We start from the raw sequence: 16,875 nt of genomic DNA, 5'->3' as shown, positions 1-16,875 counted from the left end.
TTACAAACAATGAAGAGCCTTTATATACAGTTGGTGTGGGTATGAAGTATATTTTAGTAAAAAGGAAGAGCATTTGCAATTTCTTATTACTTAAAAGTCTACTCGTGTGATGTTTGCTGCCAATATTAATTGACACCCAAGAACTAAAAAGCCTGTTAAATTTTTTATGCCACACTGTCTTGAAAATCTCATTAAGAAAAAAACACTATGGTATACATATATACACACACACACCTATATATATACACACGCACACATATACATCCATATATATACACATTGCTGGGCATAACACTATAATATACATATATAAGAAGTATTGAGTACATACATATTGTGATATATACATACACACACACACACTCACACACACACACACATATTCACAAAGCCCTCTCAACCTTTTTTCTCCTCCTGTATTCCCTGTCAACACCTTTAACTCCTCCTCATGATTCACCTCATATAATCAGTCACTTAACTTATTCACTCTATCACTAAAATGTCTTTCAGTCACTCCTTTTTCTTGATCCCTACTGACAAGGCCTAAGGCCAGGCTATCATTCTTTCTATATTATTATGACAGTCTTCTGTTCACCAGCTATATCTTCCACTCCTTTCCTCCAACTTCTGAACACTTTCACCAGTGTAATCTTTCTAAAATATAAATTTCATGTTATCCCTTGCTCAGAGTCCTTCAATGACACCCTCGTCTGCAATATAAAACCTAAGCTTCTTTGCACATCATAACATGTCTCTGCCACTCTTCAACCACATCAATTACTCTTCCCCTAAATACCAGCCACGCTTAAATACCTCTAAATTCCCTGAGTGATGTACTATTTCATTGCTTTATAACTCTAAGTGGTTTTATTTATTAGAAAGCCCTTTCATTTCTAATCTCTCTGGAAATAAATTCTATTCATTCTTTAGTTTAAATATCACTTTTTTTTTTGTGGGGGGGGACTGATTTGGTGACACTCCCCAGCATTTGCACCACTGTTATGGCACCCGTGGCACTGTACTGTAAGCATTCATTAATAGCATCCTCACTAGACCCTGAATTCCTTGAAGGATCAGTTACTCATCTTCAGATCCCAGTAACTCACATCATGTCTGGTATGTAATGAGTACAGGAAAAAAACATCCAAAGAAAAGCTTAAGCTAAATGTGCTCTCCTTTAGTCTATTACTAGCTACCTAACAAGACATGGTACTCCTCTAGAAGAGCACTGTCTTACTCATCTTTACTCTCCCAGCATTTTACATAGTGCCTAGTATACAGCAGCCAATGAACAGGTTAATTCTCTTTCCTCTTAATAAATAGTTGAAGCAATCATTCCTAAGTAGTTTACTTAATTTCATTAGAAATCATATTATTAAAGTTTGGTTTAAAAGAAACAAAGTAGGCTGGGCGCAGTGGCTCATGCCTGTAATCCCAGCACCATGGGAGGCCAAGGCAGGCAGATCACCTGAGGTCGGGAGTTTGAGACCAGCCTGACCAACATAGAGAAACCCCGTCTCTACTAAAAATACAAAATTAGCCAGGCGTGGTGGTATATGCCTGTAATCCCAGCTACTTGGGAGGCTGAGGCTGAGGCAGGAGAATCCCTTGAACCTGGGAGGCAGAGGTTGCCGTGAGCCAAGATTGCATCACTGTACTCCAGCCTGGGCAAGAAGAATGAAACTCCGCCTCAAAAAAAATATATATACACACACACACACACACACACACATATATATGTGTGTGTGTGTGTATATATATATAGGAAAGAATTTGCAACTTTCTTTGCAAACATTCCCTACCCCATTCCAAAAGAAAATGTTAAAACATCTATGCAAGAGACAAATTATGTTCTCAAACACTGCTTTTATTTATTTTCTCTTCAGGTTAAGTCACCTACCTGGTGCAAATGATGAAAAGTTAGTAAATGCAGGTATATTGAAGAGATTTACAGGCTGTGTTGGAAAGCTGAAAGGACAAAATAGACTGGGAGAAGGAGGGTGCGATGCACTACTGCCTCTTTCCTTGCTTCCAGGTTTTTCTGGATGCTGATTTTGTTGGCGCATAAGCTCATTTAACATTTGTTTCAACCTACAAAAATTTAAGTCAGTAATCTAAAAATCAGTTATATTACCATATGTAAAGTACATTCAGGAAGAATACATGTAAAAAATGATTCAAAAGCATGCAGACAAACTGCTCTGATACTATAATAATATGTGCTTGGTCTATAGGCTTAATTCAATAACCTTCCCTCTGGAACAAGAAATGAACTTAGTACTTCTATCCGACAGTCAGTAAAACTCTAAGAAACTCACTTTTTTGTTTGTTTATAGCTTCACTGTGGTACAATTTATACACTATAAAATTTGCCAAAATGTAAGTGTAAAATTTAGTAACATAAATTTATAAAAACAGAAATCCATGGTATTAAAAGGAAACATAAGGCAAATCACCACTCATAAAATTCTCAAGGGACAGAGAACGTCCAAATATGCAATTTGGTCTTGCTCTTTTCTCCCAGAAGCTAATTGTAAAACATTTGCTCAATGTTAGCTCTTACACAGTCGCAATACTTCTAAGAAACAGATTACCTCTGAACATTATTCTGTTGCCATGTTAGCTGAGTGTAGCACTGGTTCAACTGGTGCATTATGAAGTGTACTTGAGGAGATGCAACATTGCTGGGCATAACACTGTAAGGACCCGTGAGAAGAGTTTGTAGCAGACAAGATAGAGTCTATTGAAAGAAAATATTTGTTAATAGTTACTGATGACTTGAGAAAAATTTGTATTGCTTCCATAGTTATAAAAATAGAAGAAAAATATACTTTCACAGCAAATTTTACCTGCTGGTCTTGCATCAAAGTCTGACAAATATTGACACTAAAATCAAGCTGTTTCTTCAGCTGATTGATTTGTTCTTGCCATTGTTCTTTCTCTTCTACGTAAGAGAGCTCTGACACCCAACGGAGGTTTTCTTGCCGTTGCATGCTGATATTCTGTTGCCTTGTCTTGGCTAAAGGACGATAATTTTCATCTGCTGAAAAAGGGCAATTGTTCTTCCACCTAACAAAAGATTGAAAGCATTAAGTCATCACACAGAATAATTTGGTTTTAAAAATACTGCAATAAACTCTGATACTCTAGCCTACGGGCCAATATTCTCTTTTAAATTCCAAGAATATATAAAGTATTAAAAAATATAGAGGGAGGAGAAAGTCCAGATCTTTAGCTTTGTACAATTATCAGTTTTCATTAGTTTCCAGTCTTTTTCATTAATGTTTTTACACAGAAGTGTCCATATAATTAAGTATTCTGCAAAATAAAAATATTCATTATGTCACAAGTACTTTTCCATTCTTCATGCTTTCAGTTCGACCACATAGCATTTCATCAAGTGGACTACCGTATCTACTTCACCATCTTTCATTCACGAACAAATTTTCAGTTATAATTATTAGTAACAATGTGATAATATCTTTGTTGACAGACCCTTTTCACTATCTACAATTTATTTTTGGTTAATTCTCAACAACACAAGTGAAGACTGATCCAGTTTACCTGTATCTATTGGAACAACATTCTTGTAGAATAATAAAGTATCTATCTGTTCTTTGTGCCTGGTTCCTAGCACAGAGTTTGTAAAACCCTTGGAATCCTCCAAGTGACAGTGTCTTCTGTTATCCAAAACAAGCCCCTTTCAACCAGATCTGAATTTTTGCTAATGAGACCAATCACCAACAGTCAACAATTTTTATCAGTTGTGCCTAAGCAATGAAATCTCCTAAAAAACCCTAAACAGAGTTCAGCCAGCTTCTGGGTCAGTGAACACATCGAAGTGCTGGGGAGGGTGCAACACAGAGGAAAGCATGGAAGCTCTGCACACCTGCCCAAAACATATATTGTCCTAATGCACCTCTTCCATTTGGCTGTTCAGAATCCTTTATAAGAAATGAGAAAATATAAGTAAGTGTTTTCCTGTATTTTGTCAGTTGTTCTAGCAAATAAACCTGAAGGGGGTTGTAATAACTCCCAAATTTCTAGCCACGTTGGACAGAAGTGTGGGTAACATGGGGACCAAGTACTTGAAACTGAAGTCTGAAGTGAGGGCAGTCTTACCGAACTGAGCCCCTTAACTTGTGGGGTCTGCACTAACTGAATAGTTAGTGTAAAAACTGAATTGAATTGTAGGACATTCGGTTGGCTTGGAGAATTGCAGAAGTGCTTGCTGTCAGTCAAAAAGACCTGGACCTCTGAAATTAAGCACAAAATTAAAATACTGAAACTAACCTATTTTTAGTTTCCTTTCCACTGTAGGAGTTATGATTCACACTGTTAGAAGGATACACAGAAAAGTTATCGTTGGAACTGGCATCTTGCTCTTCTTCCTCCTCTTCATCTGTCCGAACAATTCCTTCAGAAAGGTAACCGTCTTCATCTCCTTCTTCATCTAGTGCACACTGGGTAGACCCTCCCCAAGTTGCCATTGTTCTAGTGATTAAGAGACATAAAACAGATGTCATTCTGGAGATAAGCTAAATACTCTGCCACCTACTATGTGCCAAACATTGTTTCAAACATAAACATACATGTCTGTATATAAAATTTCATTTAATCACAGTAACTATGGTATGGGTGGCATTCTCCCTATTGCTGTTAAATAGAATATGTTTAGTTTGCCTACCTGAAAACAATTCTTCCAACAAATTTAAATAATCATCATATCCCCTGGGACTATTTCCCAAAGTTAAACTGCCCTTAACTTTTCCCTGAGGGAGTTTTCAAGATCAGTGCCATTCAGCAGATCTTTCTATAATTATGGCAATAATCTGTATCTGTGCTATCCAATACAGCAGCTGCTAGGTACACATGCCTACTGAGCACTTAAAATGTAGCTAGTATGACTGAGAAAATAAATTTTTAATTTCATTTGATTTAAATTTAAATAACCACGTATAACTAGTGGCTGCCATACTGGACAGCAAAACTCCAGACCAATGATTCTGAAACCAGATGCTCATCAAAACTATGTGAAGAACTCTGCAGAGGAACATAGGTGTAGTACCCAGAACAGAATAAAATATTGAAGATACAGTCTGATCAGTAAAATGCATATTGGGACTCCAAGAATAGAAGTAGTTCATCTGAGAAGAGAGTAGGGCTTGGTGCAAAATTCCAGAAATTCCAGAAATGCCATCTGAGGATATCAAAAGGGAAGGTCATGAACACATCTAAATTTCAATATTTTAGATATGGGTATTACCATATAGCTAAATAATTCACTGATCTTACAGACGACCAACTCTTAGAAATATTCTCAATATGGACATTTTAAACTGATATCCTAAAAACTAAATTATTATTATAATATAAAAACTGTATTATAATAAAATGATCCTTAAGAACCTTACAAATAGCAGATACTCAATTTAAGCAAAAAACTGTTTATTTCTGGCTTGACAGAAAAGCACTACAAAATATCAAGTGTTTTCTTTTTATAAACTTAAGAAAATAAGGCTTATACACACAAGAAAATCTGTATCACCATTTGATCAACTGCCATAGTAATTTAAGACAAAAGAGAAAGCTGATGCTACAAGAAGTCATAACAGAAAGTGGATGGATTCAGTTAACTTGGGTCACAAAGGTGGTAGTTAAATAGTAGCCTCACTGAAATAGATTTGTGCTGTTGTGTAGAGGATAAATGTGGCTGCCTAGCCTACAGGTCAATCTTCAGCAGGTGACATTTTTAGAAAAGTGATTTATGCAGCTCTCTTACTTTTCTGTTCTACTTTGCTGAGGAGTACATAGATTCTCAGATCCATCACTTCTCAATGACACAGCCACTGGAGATGCAGTTTCAGCTAGACCTTGCGTCCTCTGATGTTCAGCCATCAGAGCTTCAAGCTGCTTTCTTCTCTGTCGCAGCTCTTCCCTCAACATTTCATGTCTTCTCATTTCTGACCACAACTATTTTTTTTAAGAAACCAGAGTTAAGTAAATATTTGGATTTGCTGTAACCTAAAAGAGTAAAAGACTAATAATATTGTCAGTATCAACAAAGCTTTCTATTCTCATTCTCTCCTTTTCACACTAAGATGTCCATGAAGGTTAAAATAATAATTTAGTTATGAATACGAAAAAATTAGGCAATCTTTTTTTTTTTTTTTGAGACAGAGTCTTACTCTGTCACCTGGGCTAGAGTGCAGTGGTGTGATCTCGGCTCACTGCAACCTCTGCCTCTCAGATTCAAGTGATTCTCCTGCCTCAGCCTCCCAAGTTACTGGGATTACAGGTGCCCACCACTACGCCCAGCTAATTTTTTTGTATTTTTTAGTAGAGACAGGGTATTACCATGTTGGCCAGGCTGGTCTTGAATTCCTGACCTCATGATCTGCCCACCTCAGCCTCCCAAAGTGCTAGGATTATAGATGTGAGTCACCACACCTGGCCTATTAATTCTTAATAGAAACAAGCAGAATTCAAATATACTTTAGAAACTATTTAGGAAAAATTATATTTTCTACAAATTACATATAAATAAAATGTCAAAGAACAGGTCTAACTGAAATGATTACTATTTGTTGCTACTACCCTCCTACATATTTCTGCCAAATATTTACTAATAAAGAACATGAATATTTTTAAAAGATAATTACTTTTTAGAAGTTATTAAAAACTTGATTTTCAATTAAAGTTTAAAAATCAAAATGTTTTGTCTTTTGTATATTCTTATAATCTACAATTACATTTTTGTGTCTACTAAAAAAGGCACAAAACAGACTACCATTTACAAACATGTTTCAAGGATAATCAGTTTCCTTTCTTAAGATGTGCCTTACTGAAGAACAAAAAAAAAAGGCGAAAAAAAAAAAAAGACTAACTCAGGAACAACAGAGTACAATTTACAATACCTCATTATCTACTATTGAAGAATCTTCAGGCTCAAAAACAGATTTGCTTGTACTGGTCTCATGTTGATTAACAGTTGGGGTGGAAGTAACAGCTGGCATATATTTTTTGGTAGGACAATTACCCGCACTAGCAGCTGACAGCTAAAAAGGAATTCACAAAAAAAATTACAAGGAATTAAAGCAATTATATTAATTTAATAAAAGCAGGTACTTTAAATATGGCACTAGGGCTCTAGTGCCATATTTAATCTGCTATCACACCCCAATTACCATCATCATCCAGATAACTGGAAATAAGAAAACAAAGATGAAAACACAAGCTGAGGCTGACAAACACAAGCCCTCAGGAACAACAGAAACAATAGGGATAAAACATAACGGAAAATTTTGTATACTCAACCCAACTTTGCAACTTATTTCTCTAGACATTATTTAGATTGGAGACAAGGAAAAAGGATTAAAGTAGGAAAGGCAAGGGTTTAGAAAATAAACACATTTGATGTGTTTTCCTTTCTTTGAAAACACAACCTAACTGAAGATAAAGCTACCCAATAAACTCTGGGAAAATATCAGAAGGAATTATTATCCCCTTCCGATATTATTGATTATTTGATATCATCAAAGATATTTTTTTTGTTTTGTTTTGTTTTTGTTTGTTTCTTTCTTTTTGAGACTGAGTCCCGCTCTGTCGCCCAGGGTATAGTACAGTGGCGAGATCTTGGCTCACTGCAAGCTCTGCTTCCCGGGTTCAGGCCATTCTCCTGCCTCAGCCTCCCAAGTAGCTGGGACTACAGGCGCCTGCCACGACATCTGGCTAATTTTTTTTGTATTTTTAGTAGAGTCGGGGTTTCACCGTGTTAGCCAGGAAGGTCTTGATCTCCTGACCTCATGATCTGCCCACCTCAGCCTCCCAAAGTGCTGGGATTACAGGTGTGAGCCACTGTGCCCAGCCTCTTATTTTCTGTTCAATCTCAAGACCCATGTATAGGGTACTAGTTAATAAGCAAAAGTATATATAACTTACTCTTTAAACCACATACAATTATTTTCCTTAGATAACTTACAGTGGTTTAAAGATTTTATTATATTATTTCAGGCCAGTAAAAGATGCAAATGCTGGTCCATAACTGCAAAAGTCAAACCAGTGTATTTTAATATAATAAACAATTATGAGTACACATGTTCTGAATCTATGGCCAGCCAGCCCAATAAGAATGAAAATAATCAGAGAGTCAATTCCTATGTGCTATCTTTTATACTGTAAATGTATACCCCCAGCTCTTCATCAGTTCATCCACTTCATTAATCACAAAATTACTAGATATAATTCTGTCACCTTAATATTAGAAAAAAGAGTACTTTCTCACGCCTGTAATTCCAGCACTTTGGGAGGCTGAGGCAGGCGAATCACGAGGTCAGGAGATCGAGCCCATCCTGGCTAATACAGTGAAACCTGTCTCTACTAAAACTACAAATAATTAGCCGGGTGTGGTGGTGGGTGCCTGTAGTCCCAGCTACTCAGGAGGCTGAGGCAGGAGAATGACGCAAACCTGGGAGGCAGAGCTTGCAGTGAGCTGAGATCGCACCACTGCACTCCAGCCTGGGCAACAGAGCAAGACTCCGTCTCAAAAAAAAAAGAGTACTTTCAGTTGACATCAGATTTTAAACATCTTTTTTCAGACAAGTAGAAATAAATTTCATAATTACCTGTAAGTCAGGGCATGCCATTTGCAATGCTTGAATTTTCTCCTGAATGTCAATCAGTTTCTTTCTTTCTTCCTGCAACTGTTTTAGCTCTCTCTGTTGCTGCTGTAGTTTAGCCTCATAAAATTTCTCTCTACAATTAAATTGACATTATATTTATGGACTCCAATAAAATGTGATGAAGCATTAGGCACAACGTAACATAATACCTAGCTGAGTACCTTCTCCAAAACAGGCACTAAATTCTTACTATATTAAATGAAGGCCAAAAGCTTAACATACCTCGTCTTTTCATTTACTCCAGTATCTTTCTGTGTTTTATTGGCATTTCCTCTAGTGTTATTTGAATTTTGCTTGGTGTCTTCTTCTGCTGGGTAGAAGTCATCCAAATTTGACATATTGGCAGAGATAACTCCTTGAGCTGTATCATCATCCTGAAAGAGCATCTTTACATTAAAACAGTCTTGATACCTAAAGATATTATCCAATTCACACCTTAGTAAATACCACTGGTCTGTAAAATTTACGTTAAAATATTAAAGCAGTAAAGAAAGCATGTTTGTATACATGTGTACACGTGTTCTATATACATTTGTTTACACACGTTTGTATTTGCATACATGTTTATCTCACCTCAACAACTCTTCTTATAATTGAGAAATTTGGAAAAGGCCAATTCCATTAATGGTTAAACAAGCTACAGTATATCAATAAAATAAAATGTAATCAATGTGTGGAGAAATGAACTCTCATATAAAATATAAAAAATATGAAAAATGTAAAATATTTTTTAAAAATATTAAAATTTTAAAATATAAAAAATATATATAGAAAAATATAAATACATATCAAAAATTCTGTACATATAGAAATACAAATACACATGGAAATACATATAGAAAATTGCTCTCTAGAAAAATAATTGTTCTAGAGACCAATTAGGTTGTGTCCTTTAAAATGTACACAAACTCTTGACATAGTAGTTCCACTTCCCCAAATCTTTCTTAAAAAACACAAATGCACAGAGGCTTGTGCAAGTATGTTCTTTGGTGCATTGTTTCTAAATAGTGAAAGACAGAAAATGAGTATATATTAACTAGATGCTATTACACATTAACTAAATTAAGGTTCTTCAATATACAGAAACTATACTGCAGCTAAAAATAACTACATGTATTGTGTATATATATATATACAGTATTAACATTTTATAATTATCATATCTGTGTTTCTTAATTACTTATAATTATATAGAACTATATACACCGACATGAAAGTTCTCCGACAGGATGTGGAGTGGGGAAAAAAGCTATAATACTTAGTGTATTATACATACAATTTGTAAAAACAAAGAAACATAGCACAAAACATCAAGTATTTTTTAAAAAATAGGTGCATAGTAATGTACCTAACTGCACAGAAAAGACCTAGCAACTTCAGTGAAGAAGAATGGGATTATTAATGGAGGTGAAGAGGGAGTTTACTAGTATTATGTACTTTTTTTGCCTGTAATCTGAGCAATTTGGGAAGCCAAGGTGGGAGAACTGCTTGAGGCCAGGAGTTCAAGACCAGCCTGGCCAATATGGTGAAATTCCATCTGTACTAAAAATACAAAATTAGCCAGGTGTGGTGGTACATGTCTGTAATTCCAGCTACTTGGGAGGCTGAAGCAGAAGAATCGCTTGAACCCGGGAGATGGAGGTTGCAGTGAGCCAAAATCATACCACTGCACTCCAACCTGGGTGACAGAGCAAGACCTTGTCCCCAACAAATAAATAAATAAAAATAAAAATACGTACTTTTTTTGAACTGAGAGAGCACACTCCCCTTTCACTTAAGTAATTCAAAGTATATAGCATTTCAAAAGAAACTGTTAATAAAACTTGAGTTTTTCATACACAAAAACTATTTTATATGATTTATATACACAACACCTTTATAATGTGCTAATAGTTATGTAATTAACTATAATTTTATTACTGCATATACAATTATAAGTGTATGCATATTTTGTGTTAATCGTTATGTAATTAACTATAACTATATTTTTACATTTGTATAAACATACAATAGCGTATTTATACAATTATACTTAACTGCATAACAATTAACACAAAATATGTATAAACTGCTTTTTAAAATTTATGATTAATAGTTCTAACTTTAACCTTACTGAATAACATATGGTTTTTCTTTTACATACAGTAGGTTAAGATCTCAGGCTCTGGTATCAGGAAGTCTGAATTCTGGCCTGGACAGTCATATAAACTTGGGCAATTAAGATCTCTTTAACCTATTTAATATCTACCTCATTGAGATGCTGCAAGTTCTACATGATATAAGGCCAGAGTTGTCAGCAAAACAAAAACAACAAAACCTCTTCTGTTTCTGTAAATAAAAACAGCTATACTGTTTATAATAAAGCTATGTTGGCAAATAATCATTCTCATTTATGTATTATGTATGGCTGCTTTTGCATTGTGAAGTTGTGACACAGACTGTATCGCCGCAAAGCCTCAACTATCTAACCAATTCACTCTTAATTTAAAAAGGTTGCTGACCTCTGACGTACAGAGCGTAAAGTGCTAAAAATTTAAACCTCACATGTAAGTGTATTAGTATAATTAAACCAAAGTAATTATCATACACACATTTTACTTAAGACTATACTATCTGACAAACAGGTTTTTAGAAGACCAAGCAGTATTTACCTGTACCATAGCAACAAGATCTTGTAACTGTCTAAGTTTCTGTTTTGCAGCCATAAGTCTGTTGATCTTCTGTTCAAATTCAGCATCTTCCGGATGCTCATCAACCAGACTGCTCCTGTGACTAGATAACGAAGCTCCACTGACTCCCTCCTCCTCTGCTTCTTCCTCCTCTTCCTCATCATCTTCACCTTGTGCAACATGAATCTCCTGTTCTCCTTCTCTATTATATCGACAATCTGCTGAAAACATGCATAATTAAAATTGGTAATTTAAAAAATAAATTTAAGAGCACACATGAACAAAAACCCACTTTGTAAGAACAACACAGCTAAATTATCTGTAAATACAGTCAGTCATACCTAAAGAAGGAGGCACATTTAGAGCCCTTATGTTGGCAGCAGATCTGTTGTTAATTTCACAATTAGAATTAACTGTTCTCCCATCTCTATTATTAGAAACACATTGTACATTACTATTACTATTTACTTCATTCCAAGTGGAAGCTACTTGCGGATTTCTAGAAAAAAGAAAACAGCCTGAAGTTACTTAAGGCACAAAAAAAGAGAGAAAGAAATCAAAGTTTAGAACTGCTAATAAAATAACTCCAAACCAAGAACATGGTTGGCTATTCCATTAAAATTCAAATTGAATAATCGACTCCTGCTTTTCATTAACTTGTGCATATGTGATATTTAAGTGGAAAAACATCTGAAAAAAATGAAAATTACACCTAAAAATAAAGAGACAGCAAAATGCTAAGTTAGAGACATCTCATGATTTACTCAAATTCAATCTAACAAACAGCAAATTTACTCAACAATTGTACTCCATACTTCTCTATTCATTTTTCTTCACAGGGCAAAGATGATTACATTGACCAAAATAGTAGACTTACAAGAGAAAAGCTTAAATAAAAGGCAAATAGTAAATACTCTAATGAAGTATTTTTGTTTCCACATTAAAAGTATCAAGATAGAATGAATATGCTGGAAAAACATCCCAAAAATAGTTCTTACCGAATGTTAGTAACAGGCTCAGAATTTTCATGCTCAGAATCATATTCTGACTCTTCAGTTTCTTCATCTTTCCTGTTTTCATTCACAGCATCTGTCATCATGTCTGATGTTTGTTCATAATAATGAACTAATTCTCTTAGCTCATTCAATCTCTTTCGAACTTCATTTAACTTTCTGATAAACAAAAAATTTATAAGATTTACACCCATTTTAGCAAATTAATGCAGACATTATTTTCATATAATAGCAGCTAACACAAACAAAATTTAGACCTAATGAAATATCCACCTGGTGTACTATCCAGGGGGTATGACTTTAAAATAATGAGTTTAATGCCAAGTACGGCTTACTCAAAATCTCACTTTTTTTTTTTTATGCTGTGTTAGGGACAAAAGCATAAGAAAACCAATTTCAATTTAATTGTTCATTTTAAGCAGGTGTAAATGTTAATAGCACAAAACTTGATGTCAAAAATATTTCTAGGTTTCTCAAGTATCAAAAGTGTGAAGTACTACTCAAACACTACCTCTCAGGCAAATCAGGTATACAGACATTACTAAGCATGTATAGAAGGTTCTTGATTTGTCTGCACATATGAGATTTATACACTACATACTACGTTTACCAAAAATAAGAATTAAGTTTGCTGAGTTCTGAATGTAAGTGCCAGGAACTGTGCCAACATTTTTTAATGAAAACATATTTCTGAACAGGTGTATTATTATCCCTATTTTGCAGATGAGGAAATACAGGCTTAGTAAGGCTAAGTTATTTGTACACGGTAACACAGCCTTGTGTGATACAATTTCAGGGCTGTCTCATTCTACAGCCTGGTCTCTAAACCATCTGAATACAGAAATATTCTAACTGTAGTCTTATTTTTTATCCTTTATTTGAAAAACAAGAAAGTAGTTATCTGTTCACAGAAACTGTGTTACATCACATCTCTTAGACAACTCAAATTATACACATACAACACACACACGCCTCTTCTACCTATCACTTAAGAATGTTTACAAAATTAAATAAATCTCGTTTTGCCAGAATTTTCAACACAAAGGAAAAAAAACATTTATTCCTATTATTTAACTTTAATCTATGTAAACAATGATTGTAAATGTTTTACTGGAGTTTTTCAGATGGATTGAGATGGACTTCATTTTCACTCTCATTCTGAGAGACTAAAGCAGCAGCAGGATAAGGACCAGATGATGTGAGGCTACTGGACTCTCCATTGACAACCGGTGCCAAGCCTACAGGAGCAGAGGGAGCTGAAGTACTTCTCTGATCCATACTCCTTTGTGGAGAGGCTGAAGGCGGCACACAAAAAAAATTTTCTTTAAATCACCAGTTACTATACACAAACACTTACAGTTGGCTTTAATACTGAAAAATAAAAAGCAAAAATGATTAACAACTTAGTTTCTGCAGATTTAAATTTTAGAAACTTGTTTATTAACTTACTCCACAATTAAACACATCAAAATGCACACAGAAGACATGTTTACCTCTTTCTTCCAGAGACTCTATCACCTTTACATTATAACCACCGGGTTAAAACAGAAAGGAAAGAAGAAGAAAAGATGGAAATTGACAAGAATAATGATATTCTACCTTGGAAAACTAACTAGAGGAGAACTCTACTTAGTTTTAACTAACGACTAAATTTGGTAACTAACTTGATAAACTTGGTTCTAGGTTAAGTTAAACAGGGCCACTATGAATGATGTGCAGTACTCAATCTGTAATTTTTATCAGGTAGCTGAAGCCGATTAGGTCTTCATCGGTTTTTCATACCCACAGACCAGAGAAGTTACATCTGGACACCAAGAAGGAACTTGTCTTGTTCCAGGAGAGAAAGAACAGTGTTAAAAAGACCATGGTACCTCAAACTATGAAATATTAAACAGCAATCAAAATCTGCTAATTAGACAATGGCTAATCCTCCATGGTCCTTGAACTAAATTTAATTACTTTCTATTTAACTTCTTTTACTATCAAATATAAATCATGCTCAAGAGGAATTAAAGATTAAGAATTTCTGCACTTCTCTACCTCCTACCATTTCAAAGATGCTGTCATTTACCAGTATCTTTCTCACAAGAATCATCATTATTTGTTGTTCACTTTAGTACCACAATTCCTGTGGGTGGTTTCCAGTAGTCTCCTCATTCTATTCCTTGACCATTCTACCTTTTGCTGCTGTTCTCACACTGCTTCCCAGTGAGGAAAAAAATGGTCTTTAAGAGTCATCAGCACAAGAGTGCTACTTTATGAATACAAAATTGACCACGAGGACTTAAGGGCAACTTTCACATGTTGTTTTTTTTTTTTTTTCGAGACGGAGTTTTGCTCTTGTTGCCTAGGCTGGAGTGCAATGGCACAATCTCGGCTCACCACAACCTCCGCCTCCCAGATTCAAGTGATTCTCCTGCCTCAGCCTCCAGAGCAGCTGGGATTACAGGCATGCACCACCACGCCCAGCTAATTTTGTATTTTTAGTAGAGATGGGGTATCTCAATGTTGGTCAGGCTGGTCTCGAACTCCCGACCTCAGGTGATCCACCCACCTTGGCCTCCCAAAGTGCTGGGATTACAGGCATGAGCCACCGCGCCCGGCCCACATGTTAAGTTTTTCTTAGTTGTGTTCATGTGTTTGTGAAGGATAAAAACTGGGATTATACTCGAGAGGAGGAAGAGACTAGCAGAAGTCAGGGAAGAGAAAGGATATGTTTTAGGGCAGGAATATTAAGGTTCTTTTGTGGGTGGAAAAGAAAAAGGAGATATGTGGATAACAAGGACCAGAGGCTCCAGAGAAAATGGTTTTGTTGTTTCAAAATCCCTATTTTCTTTAATTAGACAACAGCTAGAATGTTTAAAGACTAGTTGGAAGTTGCCTCTTCAATTTCTAATGCTCGAGCCTCTATTACTATTTGGATAAGAGACAGGAGCCATGTTTGAAAAGGTTAAGGAACTGAAAACTAGATCTGATTTAGATGAAGAAGGTTAAGTATGTGTGGAACAAAAAAGATAGGTCCTGAAGTTACAGCTGTCTGAGATGATTATATATTTTTAAAAAATGAATACAAGTTCAGCAGTTAGAAGTTCTGGACTCTCCATACTAAACCATATATACAAGTTTTTCACAGATTTTTTTTTTTTAAATCAACACTCTATGTTTCATAGTTTTGGGTTTTTAAATCAAAGTACTAACTGGATTAACTTTTAAGGCAAAATTTTGAATATGTTAAAAAAACACAGTATTATTATGTGCATGTATCAAATACTACCTTCTCTTCTACCTTTCCCTTATTAAAATCCTACTAATTTTTCAAGGTCCAACTGTATTGCTTCCCTTTTCTGAATTATAAAACTGATTTACCACGTATTTCGCTTTTATATATATTGGCTTGTAACTTAAAAACTTTTCAAATATAGGTCTGAAGTCCCTACAAATATTTTTGAGGAGCTACGTGTTCATTCACCAAACGCTAAATTTATTATGTGACAGTATATATATTTCTGTGTCTTATACCCAACACTACTGAACCAGATTTACTCACATGATGAATTGTTAAGATGCTGATCTCGAAGTGTATGAAGTTCTCCAAGCAATTTGTCCATTTTTTGTTTCTTTTCCTGCAGCACTCTCATTTTGCTAAACAATTGGACTTTCTCATCAGGTAAACGTTCTGAAGCTGATGGATTCCTGCTCTGGGAAACCTCCCTAGTTAATGAAAGACTTTCTGCCTGTCTTCTATTGTCTGGAACAGCTGGAGGCTTATTAAAAAACAAAAACAATAAAAGAAGAAGAATAAAGACTAAGGCAATTAAATGTATTCTCACTTTTTAAATGCACAAATATCCTTTATAAAGAGAAAGAAATATTTGCTAGATTGTGCTGGTAGGTAAGTATATACTCTTACTATTCCCAAATTAAATATGGTTTCCTGATATGCCACTATTAACACATGAAATCATCCCTCAGTATCGGTGAGGGATTGGTTCAAGGACCCCTGGGGACACCAAAAACAGCACATACCCAAATCCCTTATATAAAATGGTATAGTATTTGCATATAATCTATACACATCCTCCTATATACTTTAAATCAGCTCTAGATTACTTATAATACCTAATACAATATAAACACTATGTAAATAGTTGTTAAATTTTTAAATTTGCATTTAAAACATTGTTATTTTTCCCCAAAAAATATTGCCGATCCATGGTTGGTTGAATCCACAGATGTGGAACCCACAGATACTGAGAGCTGACTCTACATGGTTTTACATACACATAACCACACAGAGGTCTTGGATTCACTAGCCATCATTACTTGAATCAAAAGTAGTAACAATGCCACGTTATATAAAATAAACCTTCAAAAATCTCATTCTCTCTCTTGCCTTCTTTCTAGAACTACCACTGTAAACTTTATAACTTCTTAACCTATCAGTTTTTCCCATCACTTCTCTCTCATGTTTTTTTTTTTTTTTTTTTTTTTTTTTTTTTTTTTTTTTTTTTA

The 16,875-nt window shown here is 35.0% G+C and overlaps 1 protein-coding gene across 21 annotated transcripts in view; it reads right to left on the bottom strand.

Moving 5' to 3' along the window:
• The window catches only part of PCM1 (pericentriolar material 1), a 109,442-nt gene that overhangs the window by 62,789 nt on the left and 29,778 nt on the right, over positions 1 to 16,875 (bottom strand). For 17 of the 21 annotated variants that reach the window (XR_003120758.1, XM_025393426.1, XM_025393423.1 and 14 more), the window contains 13 exons: positions 15,911 to 16,127; positions 13,475 to 13,658; positions 12,349 to 12,522; positions 11,692 to 11,849; positions 11,333 to 11,568; positions 8,904 to 9,055; positions 8,625 to 8,754; positions 6,918 to 7,058; positions 5,783 to 5,973; positions 4,294 to 4,494; positions 2,850 to 3,069; positions 2,595 to 2,740; positions 1,901 to 2,091 (listed from right to left, as the gene is read on the bottom strand). Coding sequence is in view for 20 of the 21 variants with exons in the window: in XM_025393426.1 (XP_025249211.1) it covers positions 1,901 to 2,091; positions 2,595 to 2,740; positions 2,850 to 3,069; positions 4,294 to 4,494; positions 5,783 to 5,973; positions 6,918 to 7,058; positions 8,625 to 8,754; positions 8,904 to 9,055; positions 11,333 to 11,568; positions 11,692 to 11,849; positions 12,349 to 12,522; positions 13,475 to 13,658; positions 15,911 to 16,127 (2,341 nt within the window). In the remaining variant the exon portion in view is untranslated. Of the gene's footprint in view, positions 1 to 1,900; positions 2,092 to 2,594; positions 2,741 to 2,849; positions 3,070 to 4,293; positions 4,495 to 5,782; positions 5,974 to 6,917; positions 7,059 to 8,624; positions 8,755 to 8,903; positions 9,056 to 11,332; positions 11,572 to 11,691; positions 11,850 to 12,348; positions 12,523 to 13,474; positions 13,659 to 15,910; positions 16,128 to 16,875 lie in introns of all 21 variants that reach the window. The other 4 variants (XM_025393439.1, XM_025393429.1, XM_025393432.1 and 1 more) reach the window with 1 other exon arrangement.

Source organism: Theropithecus gelada, chromosome 8, assembly GCF_003255815.1.
Source record: "Theropithecus gelada isolate Dixy chromosome 8, Tgel_1.0, whole genome shotgun sequence".
NCBI lineage: Eukaryota > Metazoa > Chordata > Mammalia > Primates > Cercopithecidae > Theropithecus > Theropithecus gelada.
This window is presented reverse-complemented; position numbering and strand designations above follow the sequence as displayed.